This window comes from Vespa crabro, chromosome 6 (assembly GCF_910589235.1).
Source record: "Vespa crabro chromosome 6, iyVesCrab1.2, whole genome shotgun sequence".
Taxonomy (NCBI): domain Eukaryota; kingdom Metazoa; phylum Arthropoda; class Insecta; order Hymenoptera; family Vespidae; genus Vespa; species Vespa crabro.
In genome coordinates this window covers 2,737,432-2,751,109 of record NC_060960.1, presented here as the reverse complement: position 1 = coordinate 2,751,109, position 13,678 = coordinate 2,737,432, and the positions used below count along the sequence as shown (strand labels likewise).

General features: G+C 28.6%; 2 protein-coding genes and 1 non-coding gene across 4 annotated transcripts; 2 read left to right on the top strand and 1 right to left on the bottom strand.

Annotated features, from left to right (window-relative positions):
• Nucleotides 1-7,559: 7,559 nt before the first annotated feature.
• Nucleotides 7,560-12,238, bottom strand: LOC124425274 (ATP-dependent RNA helicase DDX54). 2 transcript variants are annotated; one of them, XM_046965480.1, is made up of 12 exons: nucleotides 12,136-12,233; nucleotides 11,851-12,039; nucleotides 11,395-11,771; nucleotides 10,977-11,292; nucleotides 10,635-10,845; nucleotides 10,324-10,550; nucleotides 10,061-10,252; nucleotides 9,834-9,975; nucleotides 9,571-9,763; nucleotides 9,361-9,499; nucleotides 9,136-9,286; nucleotides 7,560-7,747 (listed from the first exon to the last, which is right to left on the bottom strand). In XM_046965480.1, the coding sequence occupies exons 2-12, from the start codon at nucleotides 11,923-11,925 to the stop codon at nucleotides 7,563-7,565; spliced, it is 2,208 nt and encodes a 735-aa protein (XP_046821436.1). In that variant the 5' UTR covers nucleotides 11,926-12,039; nucleotides 12,136-12,233; the 3' UTR covers nucleotides 7,560-7,562. The 2 variants fall into 2 exon arrangements, with proteins under 2 accessions (XP_046821436.1, XP_046821435.1); XM_046965479.1 differs by having other exon boundaries at nucleotides 11,851-12,238.
• Nucleotides 12,239-12,427: 189 nt separating this feature from the next.
• On the top strand, nucleotides 12,428-13,675 carry LOC124425276 (60S ribosomal protein L24). Its single transcript, XM_046965483.1, has 5 exons — nucleotides 12,428-12,525; nucleotides 12,648-12,723; nucleotides 12,868-12,953; nucleotides 13,038-13,199; nucleotides 13,503-13,675. The coding sequence occupies exons 1-5, from the start codon at nucleotides 12,521-12,523 to the stop codon at nucleotides 13,636-13,638; spliced, it is 465 nt and encodes a 154-aa protein (XP_046821439.1). The 5' UTR covers nucleotides 12,428-12,520; the 3' UTR covers nucleotides 13,639-13,675.
• LOC124425287 lies at nucleotides 13,276-13,406 on the top strand. Its single transcript, XR_006942474.1, has one exon. It is a non-coding gene; the product is annotated as a small nucleolar RNA SNORA79 (small nucleolar RNA).
• Nucleotides 13,676-13,678: the final 3 nt, after the last annotated feature.

Genomic DNA, 13,678 nt, shown 5'->3' with positions numbered 1-13,678 from the left:
ATATATATGTATTTATGTGCATACATACGAGTTTCCTTTTCCATAAAGAAGAGAAAAAAAAGAATACTTACTTTTCTTTTTGTTATCTTGAATTTGCGATGACTCTTATCGAAAAGTCAACAAGTCACAAACGCGCGCATACATACACATGTGTGCGCGCGCGTATGTACCTACTAGTTTGGTCTTCTCGAAGAGAATACATCTATTCTAACAAGTTGTATGTTATTTTTGACATTTACTTGACGATATCCGATGATGATATTCGATGATTGCACAAAGAGAAACATAAATAAACGTTAACTAAATGAAACTGTTAACTCCTTTCATAGACAAAAGATATTTTTCACCATTTTTAATTTCTCGGATTATATTTTCTTTTTCTGTTTTTAATTAATTTTGTATATTAAAGTTTGACAAATTAGTTCTTTTTTTAACGATTTTCCATTCTTTCCATTACTTTCTATTACTGTTACTGTTAAGAAAAAAAAAAAGGAAAAAAAAAATTAAGAAAAAGATTGAGAATAAAAATTATTAATATATATTTTTAGAACATTTGTTGTGTGATATTTATCTTCTTTAACGCTTTTTAACTTTCTATTAATTAATCGATAAGATTCGTTTGCTTGCCATAACTGATATTATCCAAAACGTTATTCGCTCGATGTGAGTAAACAAGAAATCGACCGAGTGACTTATAATTAGTGTATTTCGCATATCGTTACGTCAATTCAATCGTGAAGAATCTGTTTCTCGGCAGATAGAAAATGCAAATGTCAACGGTGCTTTCTTTCCATCGTGCCTCATAAGAAACAACTTTAAAATCGTTGTGAAAACATATAGGATAAATATTAAAGATATTTGAAAATAGATTAGAAAAAGGTTTTCTCCCTTCGAGCATTATATAAATATCTAAAACCTAAATAAATTTATTCCATGTCGATGAAATAAAACCGAAAGGTTTAAAGCTTTCGAGAAAAAAACATTTGTAATGATTATTATTTATACGAAATCGTTATATAATATATATAGATAAAATAAATATATGTAAGATGTAATATACAGGGTGTTTCAGAAATAGATCACTAAACTTTAAGAGCATATTCAACTCACTGTAAGGATGGAAAAAAAATCATATAAACATGGATCCGAAAACGCTTCCTTTCCAAGTTATAAACATTTTATATTTACATTAAGCAACATGCTTCGCATCGGCAACCCATGCAGCATGGTCAATGCAAGGCATGCATTAACGTAAAAGGAAAACATTTTCAGTAGTTTCTGTCTAAAATGTTGTAACAGTTTCGAATGTTCTTAAAATCTGTTATAAATAAAAACTGTTTATAACTTAGAGAGAAAGTGTTTCCGGACCCATGTTTATATAATTTTTTTCATCCTTACAATGAATAAAAGTATTCTTATAGTTTGGCCATCTATTTCTAAAATACCCTCTATAAACAGATATATATACATATACATACATATATATATATATATATATATAAAATATTTCATAATATCTGTATGAAAAATTTCTTTTATAGCATAAAATATTAGGATTACTATCGTTCCTTTTGAATGTAAAATTCAATATTTCTATTTTTATAAAAATCTTAGACGTTTTGTTTAGATCGTTATTAAAATAAGTTAATTACTTGTATGAAATACGTTTTACGTGACTTACACAATATATTTGATAAAAATATATACTACTACTAATTAACGAGGAAACATCTGGTTGAGATATGAGAAAGAAGGGCGTGTCGACTATCCTTCCATTTCGTGAGTCAAATCGCTTTTAGGGTGTGCCTTTCCTTCACCTTTCGATGCTTTCAAATATATGTAGATATATATTACTTCTTCGTGTGAAAGCTTTTTTCCTTTTTTCCAGGTTCCTAGACGTGTTCTATATATGTACATAGTAAATATACATTGGTCATACCTATAAAACCGACGTTAGCTTTTGCTTTTCGGTGAGTACTATAAGATATCGTAAATTCTGGATTGCGGCCTTCTTTACCATTCCAATTTATCTTTCGACAGGATTCGTTCGAATCTATGTTCGACCAATGGCGCTATTTGATGCGGGCTATCCGAGGTTATTCATGCTATCTTGCCTGATGTCACGAGCTTTGTTTAGACATGACCTTGATTGTTCCTTTCTCTTCCTCCTTTCTTCTTTTATTTTTTTTTCTTATCTCGTGAAAAAAACAACCAATAATTTATTACCAAATCCAACAATAAAACATCCTTGGAAAGTATATAATAATGATAAATATTAATATTTATTAAGTAATTAATGTCTAAGTAATAATAATTAAGAATTGACTGATTAAGAATATATATACGTATGTAGTATGTTTTATGAACAAATATCAAAATCTGTTTAAAAAGAATGAATGACATAAATTGATCGATTTGAGTAATATCAGATCGATTAACGTTAAATTTTTCTAATTTATTTTGAAATATTATAATAATTTTATCAAGCCTACGTTGTCGTTGAGTTGATTTTATAGAAAATTTCTTACGACTTTGAACTATAAATCATATCTTGTTTTTTTATTAACTAAATCAGTCCAAGGAAGTAAATAAAATAATGATAGGAATAATAACTATATCGAGTTAGAAGTTGTCTCACTGGACAATCCCGTGATGCTTAACGGGCACTGACGCAAATGGAAGATAGAGAAATAGAAGGAGGCCGTAGTGAAATGACTGCTTGGATGATTTTAAAACCGCAAACTTGTAGTCGACGTTGTGGTCGAAAGATCATTCGAGGTATACACGTAGATAGATATTTCGACGGTTTTTGCTTTCTTCGATAAATGGAAAATTCATCAACGAATTCTCGCAAATCTTTCTTTTTTTTTCAGAATTGATGAAAAATATTCAATAAGATGCATTAACTTTCTCTAAAAACAAAATAAAATATATGTAGGAATAAATGTTTTGAATTTTTAATCAAAAGAATATATTGAGTAATCAAAGAGGACGAAATATTTTCTTCTCGTTTTTTTTCTTTCTTTTTTGTTTTTTATTTATTTTTTTTCTTCGTGAAAGTATTTTTAAAAGAACGAATTAACAAATATATCTGCGAGCTATATTACGTGCTTAGAAATAAAAAAAAAAAAAAAAAAAAAAAAAAAGAAAAAAAAGGGATTGTATTTAAGTTGAAAGATACAGGTCGTGTGAAAGTCTTTTTCTATTCCGAGCACTCGATACGTTCGAATTGCCTGCAATATCCCAGCTACCGAAACTGACCGACGGTATTCGTTGTACTCGCAATAACGTAAGAGGAATTACGTCACACACCGATTCCTTTCACTCCTTTTATATTGGACACGAAGCGAAACGGCAATTCGAACCTGTCGATCTATCGTATTACATATATCTACTTAGATAGATAACATTAAGAAGATACCAGAGTGCTACAACATCTATCTAAACATGAGTGAATGCGTGTTCTTTATCGAGAGATAAATCGCATAATGAAAATAATTGAGTTATTATTTTAAAATTTCATTTAATCAATTTTTTAAATTTCACTTAAAAACTTCATTAAACTTTCATTAAATTTTTAAAATTTCATTTAATCAATTTTTACGAAGAAGTTTTGTTTAGAAATTTTTATTAATTCGTAGAATTAAATGAAATAAAAATCGATCGAAAGTTTCAAGACTTTTCTTTTTTCTATTATTTTCATTTATACTCATAACATCAATTAAAAGATTTATTTTTCTTTGGTTCGTTCTTCCTGAAAATTTATTAAAAATCTTAGATGTTTGTTGAACAATTTTATATAGTTAAACGTGCTAGCAAGTTGTAAAAAAAAAAAAGAAAGAAAGAAAGAAAGAAAACGATGAGAGAGCTTCCTATTTTAAATAGAGAAACTTTCTACGAAAGTCGGAAGGGTCGTCTGAATCCTTCGTACCGCAACGTGGTCGGTTAATTACTGCGTATTACGGATCGATAAGTCCCTGGAAGCAAGTCATTGCGAGTATAATACATTTCTTTTTCACCAGGCTATTTGTCCTTGAACCCAATCGTAAACGTAAACCGAACTTCCACAAATGATCGAGGTCAAAATTCTTGTTGGACCGATAAAAACGATTATATTTCAGAGATATATGTCGTCTGCGTCATCCAAATAAAATATCAATTTCGTCTGGTTGTACTATTTACAACGTAAACAATATTATACGACATGTAAAAATAAAACAGAGATCATAATAACAATACGAATGAACTCTTTTCAGCTCATACGATTTCTCATAAACATTATGATCTGTAAGATTAATCACAAATGAATTTCATTATGTTTTTAAATAATTTTATATTTTATATCCCATAACTTTTATGCCCTACAACATTTATCTTTTTTATTATTATACTATTTTTTTTTTCTATTTTTATATAACTCGTTACGTTCGTTAATAATTCCCAATAGTTTGCCAATTAAGAATACAATTAGAGAATGCATTGACTATCCGAAAGTGCTTTATATCTTTTCGTAATATCAATATCAAAGAATTTATAGAAATTTCGCTAACAATGCATATCATTCTAGTATATCGAATAACCGTACAAAGGGTCAAGCGTACGCAATGGAGCGTTCTTTGATGGAAATAAATGACATTTACCTATGGTAAGATGCCATGGTAAGGGAAGATTGAATTTAATAAAGATCAATGATGAAACGCGGATGAAATTACAGTGTATATGCGTGTAAAATACATATGAAAAAAAAACAAAAGAAAAGAAACGGAAAGAAAAGATAAAAACAAACAAATAAACAAACAAACAAACAAACAAACAAACAAAAGATGTACAAACAAAAATAACTTTCGATACTATTATAAAATTTTATTTAATAAATTATATTAAAAAATATTTAAAAATTTCGTTTAAATTCAAGCGTCATGTTATTATTATGCGTTCAGATCATAAAAAAAAAAACAAAGCAAAAATTGCGTTAAACGCGAACGCTTGCATAAAGTGCATTCGGTTAATCCCGAATTTAAATCATTAACAAAGCATAAAAACGTATTCTCTCAATAGAGAATTCATTTAGCTCAACTTAACCTCTCCATCAAAATAATTTTTACATCAAATAAATTTTACACGGAGAATTATACGATACCGTGCTGTATTAGTTGCTAAAAAAAAAGAAAGAGGAGAAAAAAGGAGAAAAAAAAAGGAGAAAAAAAGGAGAAAAGGAAAAAGAAAAATAAAGAAAAGAAAAGGAACGGATAAAACACGCACAATATCTTAAGAAATATTAGCGAAACGAAGCGATAATGATTTCTATAACGGTGAATATTTTTGTTATGGCACCAGATATCGATTATTATGATTCATTACGAAACTTTTACGAGAATGTCGAGTTATAGAAATGTATCGGTATACATAGAGAGAATCGACCAATTACTTTGATTCGATCAATGCGAGTTTTGCTTAATAAAAAGTTAACTAATATAAGTATTTTCTCCAATCGATTGGAAGGCTTTTTACGAGTCTTGTTGATTTTTCTATAAGAAAAAAAAAAAAAAAAAAAAAAAAAGTAAAAGTCAATTACGAATTAAAGACAGTATAAATATAATACTATCTATGTTAGATTTTTATATATTAATATCCTAACGTTTTTTTACGATCTACTTATGCGGCATTTCTTTTTTTTTTTTTTGTTTCTTTTTTCTCAATATTTCTATACAAACTCTTCATCGTAAAACGTAATCGACAGGCATACGACGGTGTAACGATATTGGAAAACTGTCAATTCGATGTGATATTTACCACGACACTTCGTACGTTGATCCCTTCTACATTCTCACGAGATGACACACGACGTATATAATAGTGTGCGTGTAGAAACGATGAAATTACACAATGTTTAACGATATGTATAAATCTATTTTTACCTAAACTTTTAAAAAAGTTGGAAGTACAAATAACTTTTTCGTATATTGACTTACACAATGTTACTTCTGTAAATTTTCATCTTTTCTCATTTTTCAACTAATTATAAGATCCTTTTAAACGTTTAAGATTAACGCGATTCAAGTTTATCGTTCTTGTTAAGATTATAAAGATATTAATTAATGGAAAATTAAATAAAACAGTATATTAATTAATGACGTATCGAACTAATTAGTGGAACAAGATCAAAAGATTCGATGATGCTTTAAAGCTTCGATTTATTTGAAAAGTTTTTAAGGCTTCATCGGGGTTTGTGTACTGACTTTTAACAACGTGTGAACGTTCGTTGGCAGTCTCTGACATCACAAATTGTATAACGATGTTATCTACGATACAAAAAGAATCCTCTTAGATTATATAAAATTTAATTATTCTTTCTTTCCTAATATATATCCGCACGCGAAAACAAATGTTCCAGTTATTTCTGTGAAATGCCATTAAATGTCATACATTCCAAAGGTTTATATTCAACAAACTTTTATAAATTCCATATGATTAAAAAGATTATTTTTCTGTCGAATTCAAAGAAATAAACATAAGTAATTATCATTTGCAAGTATATTTGATTGTGTAAAAAAAAAATACAAGCCTTATCAAAAAGATCGAAAACGTCGAGTAGATCAATCAATTGATTTTATCATAAACTCGATATATTATCCCCGATAAAAGACTAGTCAAGTCAAGTCACGACATTTAAATATGTCCTAGCGATCTCGTGCGCGAACATAATTAGCTGATTATCTTAAACGTTCAACGAAAATTATTTTATGCAGTTACGCAATAACGTAATGACGGATTCTGAAAGCGCCCACAAAATTTGTACCTTTGTGAGGATGAATTAAATTTTTTTTCTTTTTTTTGGAGGCTAATATGACTTGGGAGAAAGGATAAAAGTATATTTTCTTAAGAAATATGTCGAAATATAATGATACAGTCGTTGACTTTTTCGAATGTCGCGCCTTTCCTCGCAGTGGAAAATTTGAACGACGAAGAAATTTCGCCCGCGAATATTCTTCTCGATACATCTTATGTCGTTCCGAGCATACGGTCACTATCTAGGAATTACCATCTCAAGATACTTATGTAATAAAGTGCCGTGAATTAAATTCTCGAACTATCGGCATTATTGCATGTTAGTGACATGGCACGCGTAACTCTAACAGAGAAATAGCTAGCTGTTATATTTTTACGAACGTTCTTAAATCTGCTCAAATTTTTCTATCGTTTAATTTACTCGTATCTTGTATTATTGTTTTATTGAAGAAGGTAAATAAAATAGATTAAAAAGCTTAATCTTATCGCGCGTTAATGAAATTATTCAATGATTATGAGAAATTTATACGATCGATAAAAAACAATTCTAAATTTCATCTTAAGAATATATACATATATATATATATATATATATACATATATATATATATATATATATATATATATATATGTATGTAAGTATGTATGTATATATATTTTTTTTCAATTTATTTATTTTATCATCATAAGAAAAAGTTATTATCTTATGACGAAGATATTTTAAAACGTATATATATGTACAGAGTATATATATATATATAATTAGATACCTTTTAATGAGACTTTCTTCCTTTCTTCTGACCTTTCCGGCCCTTTCTACCGTTTCGTTGTTTCTTCCTTTCCAAGAGTTTACGAGCTTTCAAAATTTGTTCCGGTCTTTTCAGTTCTGACTTTGCCTTCACCTTCTCCTTGATCTTTTGATTATGACGCGCCCAATGTGTATTGACGTTTGTTTGCACTAAAATCAAATGTTTTTTTCTATCAGAACGAGCATGTGTACATATACAACGTACGGATATAATTTTAAATTAAAAATTATTAAGAAAGATTTTATGATAATATACTAAAAGGAAAAGTAAAAAAAGAAAACAACAAAAAAGTATAAGTTCATATATTCTCGTTATCGTATATCATTCTCAAGACATTACGTTGTCATATTTTTCAAGGTTTTATCATTTTGCGTGCCTTTAAAATCATCGACAAGGACGTGAATGAAATCAAATACTAGCTTGATCACGTGGTATTCTCTTGTTAGTTGCAAGTTCGTACATATCTTTATCTTATTGTCGTCAACACAAGGCCGTGATTTTAAGATAACGTTATTTTATAACAGCGTTAAAGAAGAAAAGTTAGGACGCAAAATAACAAGAACTCTGATGACAATTAAATTCAAATATAATTGATATCAAGAGAGTGTGTGATCAAATTTTGAATTTTTTCATTTATCTCACGAACATCTTAGATTTCAACCGTAGCTTCTGGTCTATATAATTATGGTCCAAAGAATTAGACATGCCTAATTAAAGTGTGCCTTAGTATGCTCGCGTACAATTAACTGTTACAACATATCTTATTATTTGTACGAAATGTAAATGCAAGAAACATTAGAAGAAATGCGAATAATTGAAATAATTATGACCTTGTTCATGCTCAGTCATACTGCAATCATTGGAAGCAATAACATACGCTTAGAATTCATTTAATCTTCAAATATATTTACGTGTTTATAAACGAAGGACGGAATTGGAAAATGTCATTTTCAAAAGTGCCGTCTCTATCATCGATAATTTTGCTATCGGTTGATTGTATAATTAACTTGTTAAAAATATAAAAATAAGTATTACGCCATGCATACACGATCTTGTTATATGTATGAAATATTCTCTCTTAAATAAAAGTCGATAATCTTTGTTGACAAAGATAAAAAGTATGACGATACTTCGAATCGACTATAGTTCTATATCGTTTTAGATGATTACAAATTCAAATATCTTTTTTAGATAGGATATTTTAAATATCGTAATATTCAACCTGTTTTGATAATGCAATGATTACTCGTAAGTTGAAATTAAATAAATCAGTACCGGGCGTAGATAGATCAATGACCTTCTTCCTGTATTTAAACGTGCTTGAGATTGACTTGTCAACTTGTCTCGATTTATACCAGATGTACTATGAAAACTTACACATGGACCATACTGTGCCTTTATATAGACCAAAGGATTAATGACTGTCTGGCAAAGTAATCTATTTAGAATGTATATGTATATATCGTACATGGAATAAATCACACAATGATTATCTTATATCTTTCTTTCTCTTAAATTGTATAATATCCAAACTTACATTTTTGCAATTGTAGTGATTCTTCTTCGCTATCTTCATCAGCCATAGCATCGACTTTGCTCTTCTCCTTCCATTGCGTGTAACGGTTTGTTTTGTATGTAGCAGGAATCCATGCTCCAGATTCGGTACGTATTTTACCAGCTTTTGGATCCTAAAAGGAAAAAAAGAGAAATATAAAATAATCAAACTTAACATTACGTGTAATAAGTTAAAATTAATTCATACATTGTTAATCGTAATCATTTTTTTCTTTTTACGATCCCATTTCTTAAGTTGTGTTTGTAGCCGTAAAGATTCTTCATTGTCTGCTGTTAAATCTAATTGTGCCTTTTCTGCTTCTGTCATGAAATTATTTACTGCCAATCTGTAAAAAAATTCAAGGATTACAATTAATATATACACAATAAAAAAAAATATATATTTTTTAAAACATACCCATCTTCAGTATGTTTATCTGGAGCAGAATACGGAATATAAAATTCTTCATCCTTAGTAGCCAAACGTTTCTTTTTCTTAGTATTTTTATACAAATCTTCTATATTTCGTTTTTTTGGCATTATCACTTTATTAAATGCTTCATTAATTTCATTCTCACTACTTTTTGGTAATGTAGTTTTTTGAAACATATCTGCAAATGGTATGTAAAGTAACACTACAACACTTTGTAAAAGATATATTTAGATAAAATATAAGTTTACTTTTTGCTGCTTCTTCCTTCTTTGCTTCTAATGTTTCCATTTTTTTATGAAAGTTCAAAATATTATCTTTATGAAATGCTCGTTTTTCTTTCATCACTTTATAATCTAATGAACCTGTTTTTTTGCCGATTTCAAAAATTGTCTGTTACAAAAAAATATAAAAATAAAAAATACATTTATAATAAAAAAAAAATTAATAGAACCCACATTTTCTATAACATACATACTCCTTGAGGTCTGTATTGTTTCATTTTAGTTAATATATCCATTGTGGCAGGATTAATATTAGAATATTCAGGTATTATACCTGCTGAATTAATATTCAATTCTTTCATTCGCTTAATGCTTTCCGATGATGCTGCTGGCCGAGATTTAATATAACGTTCATAGGCATTATCACAAACTTTTTCCATGTTTTTCTACACACAAAGACATAATTAATTCACATTATTACCATCTATTTTAGAATTTATTTTATTTTTAGACTTACTAGATCAGTAGATGAATCATGCCAATTTATTAATTCTGCAAGTTCTTCTTCTATCATAGCTTGAGGCATTTTTCCTATTATATACTCCATATCATTGCTTGTACTAGATAGAGGAACTATATTTAATGAACGACCAAGAAATAGATGTAAATCTAGAAGATATGGATACTCATCAGGAGTTACAATATTATAAGCAGTTCCAATTCGACCAGCACGTGCACAACGACCTGTGTAAGAAAATCCATAATTGCAAATAAACGAACATAATTGATTGATTCAAAATCTATAAGATTTATTTGACATATACGTACCTACTCTGTGCACGAACAATTTACATTTTGCTGGGAAATTGAAATTAATAACATTATCTAAATGAGGTATATCTATACCACGAGCAGCAACATCAGTAACTATTAAAGTCTTTACTTTGCTCATTTGAAATTTAGCAGCATTTATTTTACGTGCGGATGGATCCAAATTTGAATAAATAAATGTATTTGAAATTCCTGCTTTATCTAATATCTGTTGATAAATTTTATGTATTTGTATTTATTTTTCATGTTTATGAAAACTTTTTTCATATTTATAAAAAATGTTTATGAAAAAATTTTCATTATTATAAAATGAAGATACATTAAATATTATAAATTTACCTGATGGAGGTATTCTACATGATGCATAGTTGCAGCAAATATTACAGTTTGCGAATCATTTGCAATGATATTCTTTAATAAAGCTAGAAGCACAGCCAATTTCTCTTCAGGACGGCAAATAATAAATGATAAACTCAATTCTTCTGGCAATTTGCTCTCAACATCTAATCGTATTAAAACAGGATCACTTAAACCTGCTTTAGTAAACTCTACTAAAATCTTAGGTAATGTGGCAGAGAATAGTAAAGTTTGTCTTGTCTCTGGTAATCTATTAACTATTTCATGAATTTGTTCACCAAAACCCATTTCAAATAATCTGTAATTTTATATTATCTTATAATTTTATTTTATAATATTACTATTAGCGCATTAAATATTAAAATTATTTTATAAAACCATATTTTTCACAAGATCTCACCTGTCAGCCTCATCAAATACAACATACTCTATAGTATTTAAACGTAAATCCATTTCAACACATATATGAAGAAATCTGCCTGGTGTGGCAACAATAATATCAGGATTTCCATGAATAATACTGAATTGATTATCCATACTATCTCCACCCAATATCACTGCAGCTTTTAATCCTGTAAATTTTCCTAACTCTTTTATAAATTTCAATGTTTGCATTGCCAGTTCACGCGTAGGTGAAAGAATTAAAGCACGTGCACCAGCTTTAGCTTGTCTTGTCTTGAGTTTTTCAAACAATGGGATTAAAAAACAAGCTGTCTTTCCACTACCTGTCCTGGCCATAGCTACAATATCTCTTCCTTCAAGAGCTAAAGGAATTGTCTGTCGAAGAAATCTTCATATTTAATATTTTTTATCTTTTTTTAAATTTCTTATAAAGTAATATATGAATCATGCTTACCTTTCTCTGTATTGGTGTTGGAATTTTATAACCACGTTTTAATATACCTTTTATAATAGGGTAGCTAAGAGCCATAGATTGAAATCCACCTGACTTTTTAGAAGCTTTTTTCTTGATGTTCAAAATGTCTTCATCTTCATCATTTTTATTAAGTTCTTCTGTTTCTCCAAAACCAATAACCTCTGTACCCTTCATTTTAAATATTTATTTAAAAATTACTTAAATCAAAATAAATAATTTAATGACATCAACGTTAAGATTTCTTTCAATCGTTAATATACAAACATGCTAATTGTGTAATATAACCTAATACAATAAAAATCATCACATTGACCACATGTGTAATAAATCTGAGTGCACATGTACGATTTTTAAGAGCTATGAAGTTAAAAATCAGTGAGACAACCTTGTAAAACTTCTTCACGTACAATTACTAATACTCCAAATTAATTATTCGTTAATACTGCTTCATGTAAAAATTGAACAAAAAATATAAATTTTAATATGCTATATTATTATATACAATACAAACTTTCTAAATTTCATTATTTATGTTCAAATTATTGAATATCTATAAAGTTGGTAGACCTGAAGTTTTGCGTGAACATAGCTGCATGCTACGAAAGCTTCGGCCATTTTTGTAGGATCTTTCCTTTCGTGTAAAGTTAAAATGAAGTAAGTTGCGCTTATATGAGAATATCTAATAAGCTTAATGCAATCCTGTTAAATTTATGCAAAGTATATAGTTGGTGATAATAAGAACAATATTTTTATTAATATGTGTTATATCTTTATAGGATCGGTCTTTGCGCTTATAGCGGATATAAAATATATCCTGGCCATGGTAAAACCATGGTTAAAGTTGATGGAAAGGTATATTTAAATCTATTTTAATTTTATAAATGTTATTCAATTTCGAGTATTTTAGGATAAATTTTTTGTTTGTAATCATATAATACTAACAACTCTATAAAAAATATATTTATTATTTTTCTACATAACCTTACTTTTTTATAGACTTTTACTTTCCTCAACTCAAAATGCGAATCTGCTCACTTAATGAGGCGTAATCCAAGAAAAGTTACATGGACTGTTTTGTATAGGTATGTTCATTTAATTTTTTAAGTTTCTTTTTTTATTTTCTATATTCATTTTTTTATATTATATTTGTCATATAAATTATACAGACGAAAGCATAAAAAGGGACAAGAAGAAGAACAGGCCAAGAAGAGGACAAGGCGTACTCAAAAATTCCAACGTGCTATTGTGGGTGCTTCTCTTACAGATATCTTGGCTAAACGTAACATGAAACCAGAAATTCGTAAAGCACAGAGAGAACAAGCTATTAAGTAAGTATTATTCGATTTACCTGCTTATTTATATAAGATTTGTACAATACAAAGTTAACTAGGTATTTTTCTCTATAGACAACTGTTCCTCTAACAAGATCTTTATATCGTGTTAGATTTCAGAATGTCTTAAAATAAATATGGATTGCTTCACCCAGAATTGTGCATTATTATAACACTGTCTGGCTTTTGCGGGTTCATACAAAAATATTAATTATTTAATATATATGTGTATCATATTAATATATACACTGATATAGTATATACATCATATATATAGTATATACATTGATATACTTTTAGGGCTGCTAAAGAACAGAAGAAAGCAGCAAAAGCAACAAAGAAGGCTGTTGCGCCTCCTAAAACTAAGGCTATGCCTAAACAGAAAGCTGCAAAAGTGACGCAAAAATCTGCACCTCGTGTTGGTGGAAAACGTTAATCTTTCTGTGACATACCAATAAAATAATTTTAATTAAGAT

What these genes read in the sequence shown, in the direction of transcription:
- LOC124425276 (XM_046965483.1), top strand. An exon ending in TGGTTAAAGTTGATGGAAAG is followed by an intron (nt 12,724 to 12,867) that starts GTATATTTAAAT and finishes ACTTTTTTATAG; the next exon opens with ACTTTTACTTTCCTCAACTC. An exon ending in ACATGGACTGTTTTGTATAG is followed by an intron (nt 12,954 to 13,037) that starts GTATGTTCATTT and finishes TAAATTATACAG; the next exon opens with ACGAAAGCATAAAAAGGGAC.
- LOC124425274 (XM_046965479.1), bottom strand. Translation starts at nt 12,045, where the DNA reads ATGAAGGGTACAGAGGTTATTGGTTTTGGAGAAACAGAAGAACTTAAT. An exon ending in CAACACCAATACAGAGAAAG is followed by an intron (nt 11,772 to 11,850) that starts GTAAGCATGATT and finishes TTTCTTCGACAG; the next exon opens with ACAATTCCTTTAGCTCTTGA. An exon ending in AACAATACAGACCTCAAGGA is followed by an intron (nt 9,976 to 10,060) that starts GTATGTATGTTA and finishes TTTTTGTAACAG; the next exon opens with ACAATTTTTGAAATCGGCAA.